We start from the raw sequence: 15638 nt of genomic DNA, 5'->3' as shown, positions 1-15638 counted from the left end.
CACTTTTATTCCAGGTATTCCCACATCTTGAGGTCTAGTGCCCGGAACCAGACCTGGTCTCCAACTAATAAAGAAAATGACTACACATACTGCATAGTAGCTGGCGCTGTACAGAGGTTTAATTAATCTACACGTCTACAAGTTTACTATACAATCTTTATTCACGTGAGTATTCCTCGGTTGAAAATCGCATCCTACCGGTCTGGGCATTCCAAATATATTAAGGCTGAGCACAAAGGTGGAGCAAAACCTTGTTCTCCCGCATCTACACAAACGATAACATTGCGCAGTAGGGACAGTCGTTTGTGATTCGCCAGAACAGTGCCTCCCTCCAAGTAGGTAACTTGTTCTCGGAGTTTTGGGGCGGAGTCGAATGCCAAGGGGGATATATTTGTGTGCAATACGCAGAAAAAGCCGGGTACAACTTCGTGGGTTTTTTCAATTGGGTACTCCGGTGAGGGACCTGCAGGCAGAGAGAAAAGGGAAAGGAACCAAGAAAGAGCACCAAACACAAAAAAGGAATTGAAACATAATCGAAAATGTCTTCGAATAAAGAGGATGGTGGATGGAAGAAGTTTGTATGGAATTCGGAAAAGGGGGAATTTTGTGGACGTACAGGGGGCAGTTGGTGTAAGTATGACCTGCTGATATTATCACGTTAATTGGCCATTTCGGCCAGGGGTTTTATTCCAAATTCATGTTCCTACTATAGCGCGAACAAGCGCGTGTGCTGGCGGTATGGAGCGCGCTCAGAGCCTTCCTTTCGTCGTGGTGCATCCGCACCTGTTAGATTTGACTTTGCAGCAATGTATGTTACAGCGGTTCGGCGTCGACGAGTCCATAACATTCCTACCCATGTCTTGAGTGTCCAAGCCGGTGAACATACGTCCTGATTCTCATTTCCCTGTCACACGGGAGTCTACTAGAATCAGCAGCCTTTCTCATACGCGAATAAGGGGTTCCTGTTAATCGTACATATTAATCTATGGAATGAGTTAAACAGTTAAATTGCGCGTGTGGATATACGAGACATTTGGATTAGAAAATGATATTCGAAAGGTCCGTACCTAATTCGGACAATAGCTCGAGGCACAGGGACGCAGCAGTTTTTGCCTGGAAGGATACTAGAATTTCCCACCAGTATAACATGACCTATAGCTATGGGGATGTAAATGCATCGTATTTATATACTGTACGAACATTTACCATTTCCGATGAAAAATTACACAAAGGGTTAAAAATGCATCATAGTCCAAGGTGAGTCAAGGTGACGTGGCCTACTTGGACAGGACATTCCACCTAGAGTTAGGCTACGATTCGAAGAGGATCCAGTGTCAGTGCAATTAACAATGCACATTGATTACCTCGTTTCTAGGGTTATCTTTCCTGTTGTTTCCATCAGCAGCCATGTCTTCCCTCGTCTCTGTGTCACATTTAAATCTTCGGTAGACTACTTAGGAAACGACGGACAAGGGACATTTGAATTTGACTTATTTCACTCACGTCCTGAAGTTGATTAGTTTTGCCACTGACTTGAACCTTGTTTCATGTGAGTAATATCTTGAGGACAACTTGTTTGGCTTTACAACCCGCCTGTCGCGGCTCATCGACATTTGCTTATTCATTCGAAAAAGATTGTCATGCGCAATTGCTGCGAACGAGCGTGTTTCCATGCATCCAATTAAGTGGCGCGTCGTTTCGAACAGAGATTTAAGACGAATCATCCCTATTCTGTTATTTACGTGTTTACTTTCATATGTATTAATTGCAAGAACATGGGGGTTTGTATAGTGTGATGCAAGGGGGAAATTAAGGATCGACATTGAACTCTTTAAATAATTAATGCACCCTTGTAGACCTTTTAGGATTTTGATAGCGGATAAATCATATCTAAATAAAACCTGCAGGTTGGTTTATGTATTTATCCTCCCGGTGATGCTCTCCTGGAAGAGGCACATCTTCCATCAAGTGGAACGATTGATAGAGAGCTGTAGTCTCCTGTAGGATATGACCCTTTGACATTGCTTTTTGCTACACTGGGCCTAAAATACTACAGTACCTGTACTGTGATACACATCAACCTGTTCTCAGGGGAATACCTAACTTGGTATAAGTAAATACTATTTTTTTTTTTGTTCTGTTCATTACAATGCCCTACTAAAATATATGCTGTGAATTTACAAAATCAGATGTTAGAGGTTTGATTTAAGGTTAGGTATTACATTACTAGGTTCAAAGGAAATAACAACGAATATATAAGGTTTGTTTATAAATTGCTTTAAGTAATTATTTGAATGTCTCTGCATGCAACTCTTACTCCGGGAGAGCAGATTCTTTATTAAGTTATTAATAAATGGGTTTGCAAACAAGAACAACACTAAGATGTACTCCATGGATTCAAACTTGCATCCATTGAAGGAAATTTCAGACCGTAAACCCACAAGCCATCTATGGAGATGGTAGAAAATGTCAACTTTAAAACCCTGACATTCATCACAAAATGTATATGGTATGTTGCACAATCAATTGTGTGTTTTGGCTGTGAAGGACCATTTAGTTTTTCATGTAGATAATCGCTATGTAACGAAGCTCTAGTAACGGGAGAGCGACGTAACACTGTGACGCTGCACTCAGGGTAGCTCCACCCTGCTGTCCCTGGGTGAGAGAGTTGCGTTCATAGAGAGGCAGTCCAACAATGACTTCAAACAACTGATGAACTTAGACACATCTGAGATTCTCTTTGTTAATCCCCTTTAACAATTTTTAACGAGTACCTTGTCGGCGTATAAGAAACCTGGTTTGGGGCGCAGCGACGAAGGGAAACCCATTTTGCCCTGTTTCTACCGTGACGACTGAACAGCGATTGTCTGCTACTGTTAGAGGTGGATTAGAATTGTAGATTGGTGGTTATGTTACCTTTACCCTCCGTCCATAGGAGACGCATGCCTCCCTGACTGCATGCATTCAACCTGTAAAGTGATCCCTTGTGTGTGGCCCAAAGGCACTTCTGTGCTCCCTGGTCTGACCCAGGGTGCTGTGTATGGTTCAGGGTGTCATTTGAGACACATCCGGGTTATAGATGGTCTGTGTCCAGGAGCAGGGACCACAAAGTACAAACCTGGTGCGCTTGGATCAGTGGAGCAAGTCTGTTTATGCTTCTGGTGTGCTACTGTCGTGTTCTCTGGCCAAATGGCCACCAACTGGGTTAGCATAGTCAGGTTTGATGAAAGAGACCCCTACATGTGCTTTAGATTAAACTTATCCATTTGGAATTTGAACGACTGCATGAAGACTAGTCAGAAAAGAGACACTTGCTTTTTGACTGTCTTTTTGATCTTCCTTAAAGGGATGAGCCGAGTTTGGGATTTTAGTAACTTGCCTGTCTACTCCAAATTCATTGCTCCCCCAAACAGTCCATGTTTTTAATCTTTAAAAACATGTATTTTCCAAAGTAAAGGTGAGGACAGGGAATCCACACCTGTGTCTGATTTCTACATGAGAGACATGTTTAGCGTAGCGTTGGGGAGTGCTCATTGTTGATCAAAGCAGATTTGTCATTCTACTGTTGCATAATTCTTGGTCTTTGGCATCGCCCGATTTGAATGTGGTGTGTCAGCAGCATATTAACCACTGTGTTTAACTATGGCCTGACTGATGTCTGTGTATGTGACATTTTCTTCCCCCTCTCCTGTATGTGTTGATGACATGTTCTCTCTTTGTTCTCTTACAGTTAAAATCCTTGGGTTCTACCTAATCTTCTATAGTTTTCTGGCTGGGTTATTTGTTGGCACCATCCAGTGCTTGCTTCTCACCTTGAGTGACTACAAACCCACCTGGCAGGACAGAGTTGCACCCCCAGGTAAGGAAACACTAAAACAACACACTGCCACTGCACGTGATGCATGTTTACAATAAAAATAGGAGGAAACAATACAATGCCATTCTGTCTGCAGTCTAACATGCATGTATCTGAGAGAAAGAGAAGGTCCTTCAAACATCCATCTTATTGAATTTCACACTTGGACTCCCTTTAAGTAGTTCCACAGTGAGGCATCAGCTGAATTTACTTAAGCATTGCAAAGGGCCCTGAGAGCAGAATCAACATCTTTTTTGAGGTCAGTTGCACATGGCTTTTGTGTCTAGTCAGCTTTTGAGTAAAACGCGGGTGTCATTCATGCATGCAGCATTTACCACTTTTTTTATTTTATTTTATTTTTTACTGTTGGTCTATAGGGCTGGCTTATTTAGTCTAGCTGGTATCTTTTGTCAATTAACAAACATAAGAGGGGAAATTGTGTTTTTGTCAATGATAAGTGCTTTGTTTGTCAAAATTAACTGTGGTCTGAAAGTCAACAGAATCGTTGAAGGGTTATTCCAGTTAGGTACATTTTGGTATAGGTCATTGTCAGCCAATACTTGACAGTATTACAATTATTTATTCAAAAGGCCTCCTACATCTGTGAATCTTGCTTCCTATTTTGTTAGTGCCATGATGAGAATGAGAACTATTCCTCTCCTTGTTTTGGTCGTGGCACATGTATTGAGCATGACAGCTGTCTTTCATTATTCAGTTTTGCTGAGGTCTGTTCTGATCACAAGGGTTAGGGTGTTAAAGGAGTGAGGACTAGACAAAACGCTAATAATGTGTACTTTGTTGTGATCCATTAAATGAAGGTCTCCTCCCTCTAGAGTGGTTAGGTAATCCAATGCCCCGAATGTCTTTTGACTTTAAATGGAAACGAGAGGTTCTAGTAGTAATTTCTTGATTTGTGAGCTTAATGGGGAGACATAAACAAAATAAATGTTGTGCTACATTTTCTTCACATATCCATACCGAACCCACAGCCACAGATTCACGTATACTACATCTGGCCTATGAGACCAAGTTGGTTTGGAACCATTACGTTTTTTCTTAAGTCTAGTAAGCTGCATTTAAACTAAGTCTAAAGCCAGTAGGCTTCTTGGAAAACGGGTCCCAGCACCATCTTTTGTATGTCCAGGTACAGATCTGCTAAGGGACCCACCGAGGAGAAGTGAGAGAGGGTAGCTAGACATTAATGAGAGTTTATTGCCACTGGAGGCATGATAACTGGGACAGATCGTCACTGCACCGTCACTGTGGGCCCCTTTAGCCCCGCCCCCCCGTTTCCGCGGTGACAGAGAGGACATGCCGTACTGATGTTTAACTGATTTGGGCCGGACACGCAGCCTGGAGCACTGAAATTATAGGCTTGTCAACTTCAATATATTGTTTAACAATAAGGGCCGTTTTAAATGTATTTAAGGTACACTGATATCCTAAATGAGATGTTTCATTGTCCTCCGTATTATTGGAGTGACATGGATAAATAATAAAGCGGGAGGTTTGTAAAGTAAAACCCTTATTTTGTTGGTCATGAATAATGGGCCTGAACTCTGTGTGAACCTGAAGGGAAGCTGAGAGTGCAGGAGGTTGGAGCTGGAATGACCTGGTTATAAATAAGATGGGTTTATTTATTTTTATTTATTTTTTTTACTGTGGGGTTAAGACTATTGTCATTGTTGGAAATGGACATTTCCAATTTACTGACTTGTTTTTTTTGCTAAGAACACTTTGGGATATGCCTTTTACCTGAAATGGATATTAAAGTGTGTGCTTTAAATTTCATTTGTGTTTGCCTTCCGTAGAAAAGAAACAGAACTGTTCTTTATTGGTTCCATGCTCTGTAGCAGGGCTATAGCATATCTGCTTTGCTGCAGTGCTATTGTCTATTAGCATGAATGGAATGATTACCAGTCCAAATGTAAGATGATATCTCTAATCTGTCCCTCCTGTACCATTGGAAACAGGCTTGTCGCACACACCGCGCTCCGACAAGTCAGAGCTCGCCTTCAACCTGAATGATCTGGAGACCTACTTGCCTTACACTAAGGCCATGAGAGATTTCCTGAGCATGTACGATGAGGACAAACAGCGGGACCAGATGAAATATGAGGACTGCGGAGGTAGGTGAAATGGGACACTTTTAGGCATCCCCCCCCCCCCCCCCCCCCCCCCCCCGTTTCATGTCAACACCAAACTCCAAGGCCCAACCCGGAAAGATGGTGGTCCTTGGCTCAGTGTTGCAGATTGTCCACTTAGTCAGGTGGTGCCCTCAGCTTACAGCAATCCTGTTTCAATCGCTTCAGATAGGAACTATGATGCATTAGCTTCTTCAGAGAGGTGCACTTTCTGTGGCATCCTGAGCTCCCAAGTTAGTGGGCAATTTCTCATCTCCCTTCAGATGAGCCCACGGAGTATAAATACCGTGGAGACCTGAATAGTGACGTGGGGGTCAGGAAGGCCTGTCGCTTCCAGAGGAGCTTGCTCGGGCCCTGCTCTGGCATCGAGGACAGAGAATTCGGCTTCAAGGAAGGAAAACCCTGCCTTATCGTCAAGCTCAACAGGATTGTTAACTTCGTACCAAGGGTAACTATCCTTAAGGCAGAGATTTCAGCCCTCGTCAACCAGAACATGCAACGTTAACCCCTTGTACAAACTCTTTAATATTTCCAGTAGCCTTTGGTTGTACAAAATAAAATACAGACATCTACTTTCATCTGTAAAAGTGTTTTACAGTTTTACCTAACCTGTCTCACTATATACCTATCTTCATTCATTCAGCCTCCCAGCTCCAATGATAGCATCCCTGAGGCAGCCCAGTACAAGGTCCGGCCCAACGTCATACCAATCTTCTGCACCAACCGGGTAAGTTCATGAAACCACAAGAATCAGAACATTCCCAACATCAGTTGACTATGACGTTGAAGTCTAAGGGATTGTCGACTTGTGCTGAAATGTTCAGGATGTTCATTCTAGAACTGCTCTCAAGGATAAGTCTTCCGTTCGATTCCTGAACCAGCTGATGTGTTCCTGGGTTAAGGTTAGTCCTCTGATTGAAACAAAACTGTGGCAATTTTTCACCGTCGCCCTTTTTGTCTTTTCAGAGAGAGGAGGATGCGGGGAAGATCGGTGAGGTGAAGTACTATGGTATTGGTGAAGGTTTCCCGCTCCAGTACTACCCATACTACAGCAAGGTGCTGCACCCACAGTACCTCCAGCCACTGGTGGCCATCCAGTTCGTCAACGTCACCATGAACACCGAGCTGCGCATTGAGTGCAAAGTCTTTGGCGAGAACATCGGCTACAGCGAGAAGGACAAGTTCCAGGGACGCTTTGAACTTAAATTACAAGTCACCAACTTATGACCGCACTCAGGTTCATAGCAATTTCCCCTTTCTTCAGTATCCCTCTCCCTTCTGAAACATTTCTCAAAGGTAACTAAGTAATTTAGGGACGGGGGGGGGGGGGGGGGGGGGGTGTATGAAGTTCAGTAATAAATAAAAAAAATATCACCGCTAGTCTTGAAAGAGGAAAAAAAAAAATCTTCGAACATACGGGACCGACACGTAATCTGTCTGCATCACACTCGCTTCTCTACTTCTGTCTAGGGTTAGAATGTAAATCACAGGAGGAGTAGCAATAGCACAAAGTATTTATTCTACTGTAAATGAAGAATATTCCTTGAGCCATGGGACATGTTTCATTTATTATTGTAAATCCACTACTGATGTGTAGCGAGCAGTGTTTTGTCCCCCTCCATATTGCTGCCTTTTAGTGTTTTTTCGATAGATATATTTTCGGAGTGTACAGTGCTGTAGTCGCATACATTTCCAAGCCATGATGTAACGCGTTTTCTTATGTGAGCAAGCTTCAGCAGTCCAAGACGTGCGTATGCTATATGTGTACTATATTATTGAGAAAATATTGACATGGTACGCTCTGATCTCTCGTGGTCCGTGTGAGACGAAAGGCTGCATTCCAGAGAACTAGGCCTACTCGATCCTTGTTTTTGTCTTTTACGTCCGATTGGTTGTGGGAAGGGATCACTGCCGCTACCTCGCTTTCCAACCACGGTGCATTTTGAAGAGCCAACTGAGGTAGAGACATGACAACACCTTCAACACAGTGGAATGACATTTGAAAAGCTTATATTTTGCCAATACCTGAACAAACATGTTTCGGCTTTTGGCCTCCCTCAAGGTCTTTACAGAAATGAAACCGGTCTTTACAGAGTGAGATTGATGCTGTAAATCAAAAATGAATGTTTTGTAATGTAAATACATTTCATTGGACTAATCACAATTTCTAAGCTAAAGATGTGATTGGTTTAATCAGATGTTAAATTACCAACCAATAGATTGTGGCCATGTGGAGGATGTAAGTACAAAAATAACATGCAATGATTAAAAAAAAACAAAAAACCTTGAAGGTCAAAAGCTGGAATATGATGAATCTACTTTTAGGAATCAAAAGGCATTTGTTGATTCAGATGGTTGTGGGAGAAACATTTTGACATCACTTGTTGTCTTTTTGTTTTAGAATGACTTAAATTGTGGGCTTAGGGTTTTATGGTTGTCTCCAGATTGTTAGACTATTGCCTTTTGTAGGGTAACGGTGCTAACTCTCCTTTTAAAGAAGATTGTTTTTGCTGAATTGCATCACTCTGTCTCACAATGTGGTGTAACTTTCGGATGAATGTCTTAGCCATTTTACATGGCGGAAGTAAGAGTTTTATATTTATGCAGTTGTACATTTTTGTTTCTGCAGAAAGGTGTAATGTATAAATACCAAAGTCACTGGTCCAAGTTGAGGAGAATCTTATCAGAAGCAGTACAGTACCCTGTCTTTTAGAAATCCTTATTGATGTTAAGTGCTAAAAGTCAATGTCTAACATCAGTCAACTTACTATCAGGAGTCATCCGCTCTTGTCATTTATTTAATCCTAGTAAGAAACGAACAAAATAAAATTAAGAAAACACACGAGTCATTTTCTGTCTTCAATCCAGTGTATTTTGAAAGATACTCTGCAGCTCTTATTTCCCATGAGCACCGATCTGAGCGCACCAGAAAACGTTGTATGAGCCACCTTCCCTATCTTTTTAGATCAGTGATGCAAAGAGAAACGTGTCAGACTGCTGATCTGGTCCTACACTAGGTAGTCTGGGTCCGTTTAGTTAAACACAACTCTAGTGGAGCCACCCCTGGCCTCCTGATGACAGTCTGCTAGTGTCTAGTGTCTTTTCTAGTGTGTTTCTGTTACTGTTGGAAAGATTGGCCATTTGTGACTTATCACCCACTCTAACCAGATACCATAAGAAATAAGTGAAAGTCAAGGTCAGCTCAATGGCATTTTACAGATTTTATTATACTAGAAACCTTTTTTTTGTACATAGTTTGCTTGAATTATTGAACTGGAAATCCAGGGTTTTTTTCAGAGAGTTGTCACTGCTAACATGCTAAGTAAGATGTCAGTTTTTAGCTACTAGCCTCAGGGCTCAACTCTCCTCCCAAGGGATTACTGCCATGGTTACCTCAGCTATTCTCCACTTGGCTTTCAAAGCATAATTTTTATATGCATAAATGCAGCCGCGGAAGAGTTTATTTCATCAGAAGTGGTAGATTTCATCTAACTGGTATAAAATATATATCGGGCCTACTCTTGTATAGCATAACATTAATGTTAGCATAAGCAGAATTCCAGTCGAGTACACCACAATGGAGAGATGCATGGGATTGTAGCTACATTGAGTAGCTGTCTTTTATCCTTCTTGTGCCATTTGTCAGGTACTCAACTGGCCTAGCACCACGGCGGGCATTGCCTCTCCAGATAGAATCCAATTTTGTTTCCCCATAAACACTGAAAATGATATATGAATTAGATATGCCCCCTCATTTATAAAAATGTTCCCCTCAGTCATTTTATCTTGCAGCCGGTCCTGGTACTCAACCACTCGAAGGGTGTCCCCTTGTAGATTCTGTCTCTTCCAACATACAATACAGCTACAACTTAATCAAGCTGTTGTAGTGGGTTTTTCAGTCAAGGACTTTCCTGAAAAAGTGTAGTTTTCCTCAGTAGTGCCATTAGATGGCCTGCTGGCCAGGCAGCTGGGACTGACTTGACGCGTCCAAAATAGTGTTCTAAAACCCATGTACTTAACCACACCATGTCAATAGTAATATACTAAGTAGGGAACCGCTCCGGATGTACCTGGAATCTGTCTAGCAGTCTCTGGGTGTAATTACATTCAGGAGACAGGGCGGCCTGGATGGGAGCGCCGACAGCCCCACAGTGGGGTTGTGTTTCAGGCTCCTGTATTTGAGATTCGTCGCAAGACACAGGCATATCTTGTGACCAGTGGTAGGAGCGGCCGACAGGCTCGGGGGCCTGGCAGACGGAGGTCCTTGGCGTGGTGTCAGCCAACTGGGCGATGAGCGGCCGGCTGGTGGCTTAATGAGAGCGTGTGCGAGGTGAGGGCAGGGAAGCTGTTGCGGACAAGCGGGGAGGACCATGGGAGTAGAGCGGAGGGCCCAGAGGTTGTTAGTAAACTTATCAGATTTTTTTTTATTCCACCAAAAAACAACATGCTCACATCATGACTAATTCATTGACTGCACCGCACAAATAGTACACTGTCCTCTGAAACCCAATCACCAGAGAGATCTGTGCACTGCAGACATGCACTCTATTCGCTTTCCCACCTGGGAGCTTTACTCCTTGTTTTCAGGCTACTGGCGCACAGACTTTACACTGTAAATTGCACATGCTGATACAATTGTGCAACTGTTAAGCAACCAACTGGAATAAGTGATAGACAAGTAATCGTAACTACTATACAACCAAAGTATTATTGAGACAGAGAACACTTTCTGTATGGAAAGGCTTGGAACCGTTCCAGCAAATTAGTTTTAAATCCTGTGATCTGTCCCGGGGAGATATGATGAATGTAATTATCTCCCTATACATCCTTCAGGCCATCATGATCTGAGGCATTTGGAGACTATTTAATTTTCTTTGACATCAATAAAAGACAGACAAACCCACATTTATCGACAAGTAATAAACTACAAGCAAATCATATGAACCACATCCTTGCAAAGAGAGCAGACCGTGTGAGGAGTTTCACACAATAAGCACACAGGTTTGTACTGGCTAGCTCAAACATGAGCTTTCTCCGAGGTAGGAGAGTGTGTCCTCGTGTCCTCTTCCTGAGTGAAGCCTGAAGCCAACGAGAGAAGAGCATCCTGGTTCCCCACAGACCTGTCAAAGACCAGCTAGACAGGTGCCATGGCAACAGGACAGCCTGGCAGCACACACCGGTTCCCCTCCTAAACCCTCCCTAACCACACACACAGCCCACATCCCAACCCCTCGGCTCCCCTGTCATCCAACAACGCCTCATCCCACTGTGTCCTTATTTAGTATTCAGGCCACCGACTTGGACGGGTCTTCAGCATCACCGGTAGAGTGACGTACACGGGCTAGCAACGGAAGACACCGGTGGTCCCGGGATTTCATCACGGTGGGGGGGGATCTCCACCAGACTGGTTCCGTCGGCTTTTATCATATCCGGGATGGGCTAACAACACCCATCTGAGTGTGATAAAAGCATGGATGCTTCTGTTCATTACGTGTCAGTGCCGGAAAGCCTTTGACACATGAGTTTCTAAGCTGTTACGTTAGGGTAAGACCTTAACTCCGGTGCAAATTCAAATGTTTTTTTTTTTTTTTCTTGTGCCTAACGTTTAATGTAATTCATAAAAATACATTTTGTAGACTTGTAAGATAGTAACTTTTTGGAGCATATATGTTTTGGTAGAGAATTGTAATGTATTCTAACAATCTAACATATAATATGTTACGTATTCCACTGAGACCAGGTTGGTTTATTGTCATGAGACAACATGGAGGGGCTAGGTGATGGACTGTTTGAAATAGGAGGCAGCTCTCTGTTGCGACAGACAATTTCAGTTTTAGAGTGGTACTCAGGAGGGCTTTGAGCTTTGAGAGTGAAGACTGCAGAGATGTGACAGCAAGAAATGATTAAGGTCAGGACTGGGGGTGACTAAACTGATTTCAGACCTGTGCCTGTGGACAGGTTCCAGGAACATCAAATGGGTATGGAAACTTAACTCCAACAAATAAAACAGGCTACTAAACTCATTCCAATCCAAATTAAAAAGAAAAAAAACAATATAATTGTATTGATTTGGCACCTTGTGACTGGCTTAAAATGGACAGCCATAGTTAACCAGTTGTAGGTAGCATGGATTTCCTGGGTGAACAGCATAACTTCTGCCTCAAAATAGTGCAAGCTGCACATGGGCAGGCAATTAGGTAGGCAATTACTGGTTTGACTTGCCATGAAAGTAGTTTCAATTCCTGTGTAAAGCTAGGGCCCATCAGTTATTTGAATCAACCTACAACTGCAATCAGCTGGTTACCAAACATTCTGTTGCCTCTGACTGTCGAGAGAAAAAAAAAATAAGGTTGTAGACCGTGGCTATGAACATGTGGTATTCATCAATGGTGATCTCCTAAACTGTATGTAAAAACTGGGATACATGTATCCATTCCACAGTTTGGGAGCAACTGAGCTAAGGTGACACCACACACACGCACAGACATACATGCACACACTACCTTAGGTTTAGCTGAACTGACACTACTGGTAACTTCCATCAGGGATATAGCTACTCTTTTATCCCCTGACAGATGCAGCAGTCACTTGGATTCCTGGTAGCATCGGGACTTGGGCTTGTCAGTCATGCTGACAGGCAGTGGAAGGACTGGAGACTGCTCAGGGTCAACTCGGCATTTCTCTGTTCCGAGAAAAAGGTTGAGGATGTTTTTCAGTTGATATCAAAAGTCATACATTGGATTTTCAGAGTGAAATTGTATTTATTTACACACCTAACCTGCTTAGCTTTTGGTCTGGAATCTTTGGGATCCTCTCTTTGGCCCAGAAAGGCTTTTCAGTCTTAGATTCTATTAGAAGACTTACCGAAGTCCAACAACAATTAATGTCTTATAGTTACATTTATGCTACATAATAAAACTTGATATTTTGGAAAAAGACATCCAGATTCCATCCACGAAATGATAGCTCAGCATATCTAAAAATGTCCTTTGTTTAAAAAATATTTCAATAGAATCTCAGCAGCAAACTATGCACATTAGAAAACACCTCACAACCCTTGCCATAACATTTCACACAATATATAATGTTTCAGTTGCGTTTGCTGTACTATAACTCAGGTAGCAGGGAAGAGTGTATGTGTAGATATGGGAGGTTGGACAGGACTGTTGGAGGAGCTGGTGGGGTTTAGTTTTTTTGGGGGGGGGGGACAGGTGGCAGGGGTTGGAGTGTTCTGCGTCTATATTCTGTCTATCTTGTTTGTTTCCTTAGATGGTGCAAAAATGAACTATTTAGTTTAACTATTTAGTAAGACAATTTTATATAGTTTTTAATAAAGCATTTTTTGGATAAATTTGGATACCCAGATAGAAGACCTCACAGCAATCACTTGGCCAAATACATTAGAAACATTTATAAACTAAATGACATCATCACAGACCTTAAAATGACTGTCTTTCACAGACCTAATACATTATATCTCTAAGATTCATCCATCAAAGCCCCAGGGCATCAGATGTCCAGTGCCTGGAAATTGTGTTATTGTGAAAACTTAAGCATTGGTTCTTTGATTTCCAAGGCCCCACAAGAGATAGGAACCATATCACAATGTTCCCATAGCTGAAGCAAAAATGTATATTGGACACCTGTGTCTGACTCTCAACAATAGACCATTCTAGGGGAACATCACATTAATTACACATTTAATTATTAAGTGCAATAACAGAACCTGGCATAATTCCAGAGGTTATATGTGGAGAAGGCAGAGTGTGGGATGGAAGCAACAACAGCTCTGACCTTGAGCCTGAAGTTAATTAGGGGAAATAGTAACTGTCCTTGTGAATCACTCATCTGCCTACAGTTGAAGGGAGACTTACTGGGCCTAGAGAACTGCGACGCAAAATATGACATGTTAACCATTGCTGCGCCAAAGGCACTTTATGTACAGTGCCTTGTAAATGTATTCTAACCAATTCTCGAATCTCACTTTTTTTAAATGGTTCATTGAAATGTCATGCTGTTTGATATTGCGTTTTATTTTATGTTTGGATTTTTTTTAGGAAATATAAAAACATTGAAATATGTTGCGTAAGTATTCAACCTCTGTGCCCTAATGAAGATACAGCTTCTGCATCCACCTGTGAATTATTAAAGATGTTGTCTGGATAAAAGGATCATTTGTCAGGCTGTGAATCTGAAGGAAAATGAAAAACAATGGGCATTGTACAGAGGTTAGAGATAAAGTAATACAGATGTAGAGATTAGGAAAAGGGTACAAAATAATAACCATGTTGTGAGCACATTGATAAATAACCCGGGAGTGGAAGTTGCATAATACCAGGCACAACCAAGAAGAGGCTTGTGGCGGCGGCATCATGTTGTGGTGATGCTTCTCATTCAACAGGGACTGGGCATCTTGTTAAAACTGAAGGAAGAATGGATGGAGCAAAATGCAGGGAAATACTTCATAATAACCTGCTGCTACAATACTGAAGCTTGGGAGAAGCCAAGTATTCTTTTTTAATGACATACAGTGGCCCAGTCTCGGTCTCCATCTCCAATTCAGAATTTGTATCAGTATTTAAAAATTGCAGTCTACTAGCATTGTCTAACCAACCAGAACAACCAAGAGACAATATGCCAATAAAAATGGGCAAAAATCACCTCAAAAGTGTGCGCATAGCTGGTACTTAACGAAATACTGTTTTTGCAGGGAAAGGTAGCTCTACCGAATATTAACGTGTAAGGGGTTTCTTATACAGGCAAAATATTTCAGTTTAAAAAACGTTAATTAATGAATTAATGTCACCTTACAATAATTTATTTGGAGAATTAGTGTCTTAAAATACCAAACAAAATTTCAATATGCCATTTTTAATTAGAGAATAAAATTAGAGAATTGGTCAAGGGTTTGAATACATTTTGCAAAACGAAGCTTAACTGTACCAAAGAACTCCCACATCAATAATATCCCAGTGTGAGATTTGACAAATCCATCAGGTGGACTAAAACGACATGCAATAACAGAGAAGCCTACATGGCCACTGATGTCTGTGTATAATTTTATGGTATCATGACCAGGGAACTTGAGGTGGGAGCTATATTGTGAGGTGCATGGTGGATTGGAGCACTGTGGCCTCTGAGTGAATTAGGACACACAGTATCTATAAGAAACAGCTAACCGCAACAAGGCCATCTCTGGTGATTAGAGGTTATCATGTGACTTGCAAGCATGAAGATAACTCATCTGCTGTGGGTTGGCCAGGGGAACGCAAAGTGGGAAATGTAAAGTCTGTTACAACACCAACACCATCTGCGGTGTCCCTAAAAGATCTGGTTTTCATATAGAAATAGAAAGAGAATGTGACACCATTTCAGTTACTCCTGATGCCTTGCACTCATTCAAGAAACACTGTGCTAGAAGCAGTAAAACAACCATGAAACATGACAGGACATCCTTCGTGTATGACTGTGGGGAAGGTGTTTTCTCTAAACATATAGACGGTGTGCTTTATCAAATAGCCTTAATTGGGTCTCATCTGTCCACTTGAGATTGTCCCGGAGAATTGTGGCATTTTCAGATGTATTTGGCAAACTGCAGTCTGGCTCTTTCTCTCACAGCATCTGCTACTGCACAACCT

The 15638-nt window shown here is 42.0% G+C and overlaps 1 protein-coding gene across 1 annotated transcript; it reads left to right on the top strand.

Moving 5' to 3' along the window:
* The first annotated feature begins 383 nt into the window (after positions 1-383).
* On the top strand, positions 384-7339 carry LOC105019706 (sodium/potassium-transporting ATPase subunit beta-233-like). The gene is made up of 6 exons (XM_010886079.5): positions 384-630; positions 3731-3859; positions 5830-5985; positions 6264-6448; positions 6644-6727; positions 6967-7339. The coding sequence occupies exons 1-6, from the start codon at positions 540-542 to the stop codon at positions 7225-7227; spliced, it is 906 nt and encodes a 301-aa protein (XP_010884381.1). The 5' UTR covers positions 384-539; the 3' UTR covers positions 7228-7339.
* The last annotated feature ends 8299 nt before the right edge of the window (positions 7340-15638 follow it).

Source organism: Esox lucius, chromosome 22 (genome assembly GCF_011004845.1).
Source record: "Esox lucius isolate fEsoLuc1 chromosome 22, fEsoLuc1.pri, whole genome shotgun sequence".
Lineage (NCBI taxonomy): Eukaryota > Metazoa > Chordata > Actinopteri > Esociformes > Esocidae > Esox > Esox lucius.
This window is presented reverse-complemented; position numbering and strand designations above follow the sequence as displayed.